This window comes from Topomyia yanbarensis, chromosome 3 (genome assembly GCF_030247195.1).
Source record: "Topomyia yanbarensis strain Yona2022 chromosome 3, ASM3024719v1, whole genome shotgun sequence".
Taxonomy (NCBI): domain Eukaryota; kingdom Metazoa; phylum Arthropoda; class Insecta; order Diptera; family Culicidae; genus Topomyia; species Topomyia yanbarensis.
Genome location: NC_080672.1, coordinates 401281977 through 401293184, shown reverse-complemented (window position 1 = coordinate 401293184; position 11208 = coordinate 401281977). Strand labels below are relative to the sequence as shown.

At 39.7% G+C, this 11208-nt stretch overlaps 2 protein-coding genes across 6 annotated transcripts; one reads left to right on the top strand and one right to left on the bottom strand.

The window, feature by feature from the left end:
* The first annotated feature begins 347 nt into the window (after positions 1 to 347).
* On the top strand, positions 348 to 4605 carry LOC131694311 (RNA-binding protein 1-like). 5 transcript variants are annotated; one of them, XR_009306457.1, is made up of 5 exons: positions 348 to 498; positions 731 to 1007; positions 1097 to 1186; positions 1891 to 2967; positions 3860 to 4605. XR_009306457.1 is itself a non-coding variant. In XM_058982948.1 (4 exons), exons 2-4 carry the CDS (start codon positions 799 to 801, stop codon positions 3957 to 3959), a joined length of 399 nt encoding a protein of 132 aa, XP_058838931.1. In that variant the 5' UTR covers positions 348 to 498; positions 731 to 798; the 3' UTR covers positions 3960 to 4605. The 5 variants fall into 5 exon arrangements, 3 of the variants coding, with proteins under 3 accessions (XP_058838931.1, XP_058838930.1, XP_058838929.1); XR_009306456.1 differs by having other exon boundaries at positions 3123 to 4605; XM_058982948.1 differs by lacking the exon at positions 1891 to 2967.
* LOC131694323 (anaphase-promoting complex subunit 15-like) lies at positions 4599 to 5334 on the bottom strand. Its single transcript, XM_058982966.1, has 3 exons — positions 5146 to 5334; positions 4985 to 5078; positions 4599 to 4807 (listed from the first exon to the last, which is right to left on the bottom strand). Exons 1-3 carry the CDS (start codon positions 5263 to 5265, stop codon positions 4659 to 4661), a joined length of 363 nt encoding a protein of 120 aa, XP_058838949.1. The 5' UTR covers positions 5266 to 5334; the 3' UTR covers positions 4599 to 4658.
* Positions 5335 to 11208: the final 5874 nt, after the last annotated feature.

Below are 11208 nucleotides of genomic sequence, written 5' to 3'. Positions count from 1 at the left end.
ACAAGTCTGCAAATTCGCAGACTTTTAATATAAGCTGCAGATTTTTTCGATGATGCAGATATTTGCAGATTTTCTAGTTTGGTTGCAGATATTTGCAGATTTTTTAGTTTTGTTGCAGATATTTGCAGATTTTTGAATATAAAGGCTTTTGGTTACACTAGCTTTCCTGACATTTTTTGTTCTTCCCAGACATTTAAAATTATTGTTGCAGACATTTGAAAAAAGTACCTGGCATCTCTGTTTTCATAACTCACGGAGTGAGACGCACCCCTGATGCATTTGTCGTTTCATATTCACAACGTTCCAATGCTGTATGCTGTAAGTTCCTTTGTACGTGAATGCAAATTTGATTTGAAAAGTGGAACAAAATTTCTTCTGCAGGTGGTATACACACGCCATTGTATGTGAACTGCGTAAAAATAAGAAATACAGTGCAAATTGTTGAAAAATCCATCGAAAATCGTTGAAAAAGAGACCTAACATCCAACTTTACTCGCAGTAAGTGAAATATTCTAGAAAAATAAGAATTTCGTAACGTCCTACGCTGTTGAAAATTTTCCATTGGGGTGTGTTCAGTTAAAGCTTCGGACAGCCATTTTGATTTTCCGAAGGTTGATGGTTGATTTATTTTTTATTCGATTAAATTTCAGTGTAGCTGTTCCATTAGTTGGGGTTTTTTTTGAAAACTGTTTTTGTTGATAAAAAATTATTGTTTATGGTTTTCTATCAGATTACGTTCTAGGTCATCAGTGACGTCAGCCTTTCTCAAGTACTTTGGAAGCTTAATTTAAAAAAAAAATGGCACGCTATCGCGAATGGGACCTACAGTGCAAGGTTTACGTCGGAAATCTGGGATCTTCGGCTTCAAAGCATGAAATCGAAAGCGCCTTCGGAAAGTATGGCCCGCTGAGGAACGTGTGGGTAGCCCGCAACCCACCGGGTTTTGCCTTTGTCGAGTTTGAGGACAAACGTGACGCCGAGGACGCAGTTCGCTCGTTGGATGGATCGTAAGTTCAGTTGCCGGCATTAGATACCGGCGAGAGCAGCAGAAGCGAAGGCAAACACGGTGGTGATGGCATGTTTTTTTTTCTTACAGGAGATGCTGTGGTACCCGCATCCGGGTGGAGATGTCATCCGGCCGTACCCGCCGTGATGATCGTACTCGGCGGCCTCGTCGTTCGTACAGGTAAATTTTACGTTTTATTTTGTGTGAAAATTTTGTCGCTAAAATAGTCCACAGCAAAACTGATTGGTTTTTGCTTCTAAACATAGTTTGACTAAAAATAGAATTTTACGGTTCCATTTTTTGTCCGAATGATGGATAACAATCATTAACGAGTTGGTTAGGGAAATCGTTTGCGTTTAGTTAGCTGAAACGTATTGTTGAATTGGGGCACAGGCAGGAAAGGTGATTGATATGAACTTTCTGGGAAATTGGTTTATTTCCGGTTGAATCGTTTTCAGTGGCCAAATTCCAAACTGACGTGCACTGCCGTTATAAGCATATTTGTCCCATGTTCTATGGGATTCCCTATATACATTCGAAAATTATGCGTAGACGGGATTGTACGGAACTCGTATATTTTCTACATACGGCTCAAATAAGCAATATTCATATAAAGGTTGTGGCGTATAACGCTTAGAATGTTTAATTATTGCTCTTGGAACAATTTTCGGAAAATATAAGAGAGTTGAATCTATTTACAAATCTGATCTCATAAAAACTACACTGAAAACGACGACCTTATCTTTCCTGCTAGTGCCCAAATTCTACATAAAACAATAGTTAATATTTTATTTCACATTTAGACAGTAAATTCTTTTTTGTTACATATAAAAATGCAGCAATATCCAAACTAGTTTAACCAACGGTGATCAACCAAATTTCAGGGCAAGCTCTTCCATGAAACTCCACGTCAGCAACTTCCGCCACAGAACTTCATCTAACCAACCTTCTACTAGTAGTTCTACTATTAAGCCTAGCGCAACCATCAACTCCACCACCACCACAACAGCCATCACCACAACCAAAAAAATCACCACTATCACCACCACCAAAAAAAAGACCTCTTCAGCCTCTTCGATCTCTTCTAGACTTGTTTGTATTTTCGACGCGCAAGCTCTTCAAGTAGTCTCCCAACAAACAACACAACTACCGTCACTACTAGGGCTACTGCTACTACTACTACTACAACTACTAGTAAAGCAACTACAACTACTGGTGCAATCGCCAACGTCAGCACTTCAACAGCTGCTGCATCGTTCGACGAGATCGCTGCTGCCGCTGAAAACAAGCGCAAAACACACTTGCTCTCAACTGCAGCAAAACATTCTGAAATTTGTCCCTCCAACTTGAGACGGTTCATTCTAGTATTGAATCATGGGACATGAAATTTGCCATCGTGCGAAACTTTAGCGATCACACCGAAAATCGAAACGGGTATCATCGATCTGCCGGCAAAGGTTCCACATCTCGGCGCAGCGGTTCAACGACCTTCCGATTCTTCTCCCATCCTGATTTCTCGTCCGGATGAATCGACCATCAGCTTCTACAGCAACAAACGTCTTCATCTCATCAGTCTTCCAAATTGCTCTTCCGACACAACGCCATCGCGTCAACCCTTCTACTACTACTACTACTACCACCATCACGACTGCCACCTCTAGTACTACTGCTACTACTACCGCTTCTAGCCAAGTGTAGTGCGCCAAGCTAATCAACCGTTCGCGCTCTCTTCGCGTAACCAACATTGAATCGCGCACCACTGTCTTCAGACAAAAAAAAAACAAGTGTCAACTGCCGGTCGCAGTCTCGTCGTCCACCAACGTCAACTACCAGGGCGCGCGCCAACTCAGCTCGTCAGTCACCACTACACCACCACATCCTAGCTTTTTTAGAGTTATGCCACAGGCCCTGTCCCTTCAAATACAAAAAAACGCCTGCAAAACTGACATTACTTGGAAAAGGTAGGATGATTTCAATTCCTGTATTTATTTCTGTGAAATGGTCGATTTTCAGCTAATATTTTTTTTAGTTTTCTTTTATTGTTATGCGTGTATGAGAGTAGTAGAATCTCATTCACATGTGTCCTGTACTTTTTTCTCTTTGTTTTCCCTAACAGATTCCTCTACCATGCATCCCGAATCCCTATCACGTCTCAAACATCCCAGATTCATCTAAAAGTTAGCTGAAACTCGATCCCATCGAGTCGGCTAGATTCTCGATGCAAAAGGTGCAACACAGGCAATCTTCCCTCTCGTCCATCGATCCATCGCAATCGTCAAAACTAAGCAACAAGACCAGCGTTCGTCTTCTTCTGAAGTAAAAAGAAAAACATTCATCATCATCCATCATTAACAACCCGGTTGTGAAATTACCAAATTATTTTTACCAAAAATATCAAAGTACGACCCCACAATCTACCACACACATACACATTTCACAAAAACACTCAAATTTCTTAACGTTCCCCGTCCGGGCGGGCTTGAACGAATCAATAATGTCATCGTCCCAGGACGGCGATTTCGAGCACGCAGCGGCCACGACTACGTCGTTCAACTTCCCTGCGGAGACGTCTCGAAAACTAACCACCTAACTATTCTCGAAGCCAAACCACCGAAAAATGACTTCTGCTTCCATCGTTTCAACGCAACAACTCACCCTTCTACGCCCAGCATCGGACCGGACTTGGTTCGGTAGTGCGGCGATTCTTCGGTTCTTCCTCACCGATCACCAAACCAACAGCAACAACAGCTATAAACTTAATCCGTGGCCAGGTCTCGAATCGTTTAACCACATCGAACCCTCTGTTTTTCTTTTCTTTCTTTCCCTCTCTGGGTGTGTTTCGCCCCTCGACAGATCCCGTTCGCCACGCCGTTCCCGTTCACGCTCCCGTAGCATGAGTCGTGAGCGCGACCGTGACCGCCGAAGTCGCAGTGGATCCCGAGATCGACGCTAAGTTTTGGAAGCTAACTTGCAGCGACTTACGATGGGGCAGCAGGGAAATGCCCGCGTTAACAAAACAACAAATCGTATATATATTTGAAAAAGATTTTGACTAAAACCGATTGAATACTGAAAGTTCAAAAAGCAACTGTTTACCGGAGCAGCAAAGTTTTACTGGAGACGGACAGAATTACAGTTTTCTATTTGAGTATCAATCTAAACCGGAATATTTTTTTACTGGCTATATACACACATATAGTAGTATGTAAGCTAGGTGAGCCCTACTTTGAATTAGATCTAGCATTAATTTCGCGTCAGTATCCTTGCAAACAAAAATTGTATAAATAAGTATAGGTTCACCCCGGGAGGCATAAATCACGGAGCCAAGCAGTGTTTGAAACTAGATGTTACATCGTATTTTAGGACACGCATTCATAGTTCTCTTACCCTTACCACTCTTCCGGAAGGGATGCATTTCGAATTTCTTTGATTTGGACGAGTGAGCACATTAGCGTAACCAGGACGAGACAGATCACTGAGACAGGATTGTATTCGAGAAGCAGTTACAGAAAAATCATAAACCGCTCCTATTACTAGTTTAGGACACCTACATGTATTTTAGTTATCTTCTTACTCAATAAAATGAGATATAATAATAATTCGTTTGTAGATTTATCGATATCACGAAAAAAATCCTTTTGATCCGACCCCTCTAGAGAGTGTCATTGGGTTGTATTTCATCGTCCGTATTGTTGTACGTCGGTTCCATAACCAATCGATCGTTTGGCCGGATAGCATTATTATCATCCATATCCTCATCATCTTCATCGGAATTGTCTGAGTCGTCACTCTCGTCGTTTGCTAGAAAACAATAGTCCATATTTAGTGTGCTTTATTGTCCGACTTATGGAATTGGATTTGTCCAATCCCAATTGCTGTCAGGTCGTATATTTTAACAGTAGTTAGGGTTCTAATCTATTTAGCCTCAAACTAAACCACAATTCAGTGCGGTTAAAAATGTTTTATACGGGCACCTACCATCTTCATCTTCAGAGTCCATGTTGTCTGTGTGTTCGTTTACGTTCTTCCCAATTGGAACCAGATCTGCTCCAATCTGCGTAATTCGATTGAGCTATAAAGAATATTAAATTATTTTAAACCAAGTTTTAATTGTACATTATTTGTCACTGCTCACTCACCCATTCCTGGTGTTCCGTTTCCATTGAATTCACCTCGGCGTCTTCATCGCAGCACTCGTCCGCGGCAAACCACAGATTGTTGGCAATGGCGGGCCGTAACGACGGGAAGAATGGTAGCATTTTGAGATAAACGGATAAAATGGCAACGTGAAAGTAAACAACAAACGATACGCAACAATAAAAAATCGAAGTTTTTTTTTGTTTTGACAGTTCTGACCGTTTTGACAGTAACTAGGGTTGCAGCAGTTTTGCTGGCAGTTCAAGGCTGCCAGTTTTCTGCATTTATGAGTTGAGGGGTTTGCTGCACGGAAAAATAAAACAACCCAGAGGATAAGTTATTTTAACTCTGAGCTGCTATTCATGCAGATTTATCTGTATTATACAGATTTTTAAGCGCATATACATACCTAATACAGAATACAGATCTAATACAGATCTTCAATACACAGTACAGATTTATACAGGTTTTAGGAAATTTCAATTGACAATGTTACCTACAACGTTCGACCCTTTTTGCAGCCGTTTTTTATTAGGAATAGCCTTTTCTTCAACAATTTATTGTCAAATAAACCACAACTTCTTTTTATATTCAAAAAAATCAAAAACTCGAGCCGGGAAATGTATAGATTACTACAAAATACTTATTTTAAGCCGCTTTTAGTTGTTTGAATTTATAGTAGACAATCCTTAAAACTTTGAAATACGCATAAATTATCAAAATTTTCAATGCATGCAGACAAATCGACATAGATCTTTCATTAGGGCTTAAATCGCAAATGTAAACAAACTGCGTTTTCGCTATTATGACATTATGCGACAAAAATACTACAAGATTGAGGTGAAAATTAGTTTAAATCTCGATAAACATATGATTACGGCTTAAAAGCCAACTGTCAACATTCTCTTTGAAAGGAAATTCCGGGGAAACTGTTACTGGCCTAACACAGTTCACAGCAGGTAATGAAAGAGAAAACTTTTCTCTTTTGTTTACTACCAATATCTGTGATTGACGAGTAACGGTTTGTCCGGAATTTCCTTTCAAAGAGAATTTTGACAGTTGGCTTTTAAGACGTAATCATATGTTTATCGAGATGGTTTTTAGTTCGATTTATAATTAAAGAAAACAAAACGGCGAAACATGCATTTTCTTCGAGATTTCGACTTAGGCCCTTCTTCTCATATGGAATATAAAGGCTAAACTTACATTTTTTTGACAGAACCGGGCATACGGTTATTATTCACAAAATTTATTCTTTAAACGGCGGTTCTATTATATAAATGATAAGCAATATCTACTATGATCATGTCTACTCGATAGTTGTTGCACATAATCATTCGAATATTTCGATATTTTCATGCAATTCGAAGAAAAGATGCACGCGCCCTTTCATTTACATTGGGTTTCTATGCGCCCATTTGCTGAGCCCTATTAAAAAGAATGCTGTCGAGCTCGCCCATTTACCCAACCCTGCCCAACAAGACAGAGTCAGTTTAGCCCATTTACCACGCCCTTCTGAAAATTATGTACACAGTTTAGCCCTTCCGCAAATGGTGGTTGCTAAAGGGCGAAATCACGACTGGGATGCAAATTGGGCGTAAGCATTTTTTTAGTTTCTACCCACTAAAAGCACATGGGAATTAAATTCTTTGTTATATTGTCATAAGGTTTAACCAAAGATGCTTCCGGAAAAACATGATCATAATGTAATTTATACCTACAATAAAAACTACATTTAGAAAAGCATCGCCGAATATTGAAACTGATTTTTCTCCATTTGAGTACATTGCGACTTAGGCCCTAATGAAAGATCTGTGTCGAAACACAGATTTTTTATAACGAGGATACAGATTTAAAAAAAAAATTATCTGACAGCTCTGTTTTAACATACTTTGTTTTGAGTTGTGTGTCGCTTTCGTAGACGTAGAAGAATCAGGCCTTCTTGAATCAACAAAACCCTGTCAAAAAAGGCGGACGAACATTGTCAGGCGATTCAAAAAGGTTGACGTTTGACTCAACTCGCCCGTGCCAATTGCCCCTCGGAACAAATGCAATTTGCGAATGCGATTTAAAGGCAATTTCAATACTTAGTCAAATTTTCTGGCGGCTGAAATGGACTTGGTTGTTTTTCGCGTTTTTCAAACATGGCGGTTCATGTTTGGCTTAAGCTTAAAATTGTTTTTTGAACAATTGGTGTGTTTTCACTTGTACTTTGTTTGTCTAGTGCACTTCATTTAGCCAACGAATGTAGGAAATTGTGGAATCGTGTGTATGTATAGTAGAACAAGATCTCTGACCTAAAGTATTAATGAACGTCAGATTGTGATAAGTTTTGAAGTGCAATACCAATTTCACCATTGATTCTTCCTATAATTTGGTGGTGATTACCTAGTATACTGGTAAGTATATGTGAGTAGATAATGAATCCGAAAATAAGCATTATTTTTAAATTTCACATTAGGAAATTAATGGCGATTAAATGGCGCGTTCCGTGGGCGATTTGGGGGCGATTAAAGGGCGGGTTGGGCGGCAAAAAAATGACGGCGGCAAATCGCCCAAATGTTACATTTGAAATAGCCCCCTAATTGCCAGCAATTTGCTGGCAAATTGAAGGGCAATTAGCGCGTCCGAGTTGGCAAATAGCCCTCGGTTAGCCAGCAACTTGCCCTTTTTGACTGGGGTTTAGTTGAATCTAATGGCGATTTCGCCTGAACCTGAAACTGAGTCAGGTTCTAACCCCAACCGCTGTCAGTTCATACATTTTGACAGCAGTTGGGGTTAGGAACTGACTCAGTTTCGTTTCAAACAAAAACCACATAAAACGTGACGAATGACTGTTTCAAATTAAAATGGGCGTTTCTCGAAAGCATGTATTTGGTTTAGTTCAACAAAAACTTCTGTTTGCATTTTAAATAGAATCATTGTTGATTCAAAACAAAATTTGTTGGATCTAACTGATCCCTTTGTTAAAAACCAACAGTTTTTTTGTATTCAACTAAATTTGAGTTGTTCTCTCCTTTGGTTAATACAAAAGATTTGTTTTGTTTCTTCGAACTTGTTTGTTGGGTTAAACTTATCATGATTTTGTATTTGTTGAAACTATTGAAAAGCCAACAAATGAATTTGTTCGTAACTTCAAGCAACAGCATTGATTGAATCAAACCTGAATCTTATTTTTCACTATATCAAACGGGAAAATTTTTATTTGAAACCAAAATTTGTTTATCTTTACTAATTTTTTTTCTGCGTCTACAGTCGTGAGTCGCTGCCCGGTCAGCGTGGCAAGCAGAAAGTTTGCAAAAGTTGAGCAGAGCGAAATTTATGCTGGCAGCGTTTCTGCAGTATTTCGCGCGATTTGTGCGAGAATTCTGGCAAAGAATTCGCTCAAATGCAACTACCGTTTCTGACAGAAGCGGTTGCACTAACCGATGCTGCTCACTTTTAGCCAGAATCCAGCCAGGAATGTACGGTCAAGATTTCTGTATGCTTCCTGCTACATCTTTGTCAGACGTTTTGCTCGATTCGTGCTAAATTCCACCAGGTAGGAATTGCCAGGATCTTTGCACGATTTATTTCCGAGTTATGCCAGGGTTTTACTCGGTTCCTGTCAAAATCTGCCAGAAAACGCGAGCGAAACCGAGTTCGTCCTCTAGCTCAACTTACCCAACAGGATGCGCGCAGAAATCTGGCAGGGCTGCCAAACCAAGACTTACAGAAATCTAGCAGAGCTCTGGCAGAAAATTTGATGGCTGGGTCTGTACAACTAACGAATTTGATTCGTTAGTTGGACCGACTGACCGATGTCAAAAACTCTCCAAAGAAGAAGTTAGTGTAATTGAATCTATTCACATCTCTAATAATTGTCAGATTGATTGTCAAAGTAAATTTGACATAAGATTTTGACATTCAGATGCTTTTTAGTTGGACAATGATCCAGCTAGCGGAGGTCCAACTAAAAAGCGGTCCAGTTAAAAAGTGTCCAACCAGTGAATCGCGACTGTACACGGAAGTTACTCCGGAGCAAGCAGGAGAAAAATACTTGCTCCTTTTTACTCCGGTTTGCTACCAGAAGAAGAAATAAGAGAGTACAGGAACGATTTTCTCCATGTTTGCTCCGGAGTACTCAGTTTCTCCTGGTACTGGAACAAACCTAATGATAGGAATAAAGAGACTAGAATATTGCTTGTGGCACTAAAAACTGGATTCTAACCACACTGCGCACTCACCACTCTCCTTTTTTCTTGTCATAGACTAGTTAGTTCGACTGGTTCGTCTATGAAATCACTTGAAATACATGTGGTTTGACAGCTCGCAGTTTTGAGATCACTCGCACTTTGAAAGTGCAGAGTCCAGGTTGGTGGGAAGTGCGCAATAACAAAGAGACGACATGTTCCGTGTGGAATTCGAATTCAGCTATAACCCGGTCAAACCATTCGGAATTTGATTCGGAATCCTGAATGGAGTCAGTATGGATTCCAAATTTAATGCAACAACCGATTCGGAAACCGATTGAGTCGGAATCGGTTGTTGCATTTGATTTGGAATCCATAATGACTCCCCTCTAAGAACGGTTGGTTTCAAAATCGTCCAATGAAGGACGTTCGTTGGACCAATTTGGACATCGTCCAAATAACCGTTCAACGAACGTCCATCGTTGGACCCGTGTTGAACGATTTTGAAACAATTTTTTGAACTTCTCAGTGGGTCCATTCAGAAATCCAAACCGGTTCCGGAATGAATTTAACTGGGAAGCTTCTACATGGCGCCACTTTGTTATACTAGTCTCTTTAGACAGGAAATATTCGATTGGATTCGTTTTTTGACAGCTAAACCCGAATCCAAAATGGAGTCGCCGCAGTTCTCTTTCTAAAGTTTTTCTAGTACACAAGCGTACAATAGAATCAATACATAGGTTCATAAAGCCGTGACTTTCCTAGGGGCAGATCACTCTAGGAATGTATAACAAACTTGCATGAACTTAGAAAAAATGCATTTAATTTCCATTTTTGCATCAACTTTGCACTCCCTCGCAGAAAAGATTAGGGGAAGATGGGGTAAAACGCACCTCCTAAGGAAATATAATCATAACTCAGCTATAGAACATAAATTGGGAGAATTTAATTAATGATGTCGTTTAGCCAACATTTTCCTCTGTAATCACAATCGTAACACTTATCAAAATATTCAAAAACATGAAAAATATTCAATTTTTCAAAATCATTAAAAATCACTCTGAAAAATAAGCGGGGTAGAAAGCACCTATTGGGGGGTAAAAAGCACCACAATAACGGGGCATAATGCACTACAACAACGGGGCAGAATGCACCACAACAACGGGGCAGAATGCTCGGCGAACAAGCAAGTAGTTTTGTTTTCTGACGAGATTTCACAAAAGTGTGTCATTAAATAGCCTTAGGTTATGCAATTAGTAAATTTGTAGAACGATTTTTCTATTTTCGATTAAAAACCAGAGATATAAATTTAGCAAAAAGTGAATTATTTAGTAGATTTTTCATGTGTAGTGCGACAGAATAATGAACAACGGTATAAATAGAACTGGAATGCTCTGATATATAGGAAAACAGCATTTCGACACAGATCTTTCAATAGGGCCAAAGTCGCAATGTACTCAAATGGAGAAAAATCAGTTTCAATATACGGCGATGCTTTTCTAAATGTAGTTTTTATTGTAGGTATAAATTACTTTACGACCATGTTTTTCCGGAAGCATCTTTGGTTAAACCTTATGACAATATAACAAAGAATTTAATTCCTATGTGCTTTTAGTGGGTAGAAACTAAAAAAATGCTTACGCCCAATTTGCATCCCAGTCGTGATTTCGCCCTTCAGCAACCACCATTTGCGGAAGGGCTAAACGGTGTACATAATTTTCAGAAGGGCGCGGTAAAAGGGCTAAACTGACTCTGTCTTGCTGGGTAGGGCTGGGTAAATGGGCGAGCTTGACAGTATACTTTTTAATAGGGCTCAGCAAATGGGCGCATAGAAACCCAATGTAAATGATAGGGCGCGTGCATCTTTTCTTCGAATTTCATGAAAATATCGAA

Excerpts from the sequence above, each read along its gene's own strand:
- LOC131694311 (XM_058982946.1), top strand. The coding sequence starts at position 799 with ATGGCACGCTATCGCGAATGGGACCTACAGTGCAAGGTTTACGTCGGA. Across the intron at positions 1,008-1,096 it reads GTTCGCTCGTTGGATGGATC|GAGATGCTGTGGTACCCGCA; the intron begins GTAAGTTCAGTT and ends TTTTTCTTACAG. Across the intron at positions 1,187-1,890 it reads CGGCCTCGTCGTTCGTACAG|GGCAAGCTCTTCCATGAAAC; the intron begins GTAAATTTTACG and ends ACCAAATTTCAG.
- LOC131694323 (XM_058982966.1), bottom strand. The coding sequence starts at position 5,265 with ATGCTACCATTCTTCCCGTCGTTACGGCCCGCCATTGCCAACAATCTG. Across the intron at positions 5,079-5,145 it reads AAACGGAACACCAGGAATGG|CTCAATCGAATTACGCAGAT; the intron begins GTGAGTGAGCAG and ends TATTCTTTATAG. Across the intron at positions 4,808-4,984 it reads GGACTCTGAAGATGAAGATG|CAAACGACGAGAGTGACGAC; the intron begins GTAGGTGCCCGT and ends ATTGTTTTCTAG.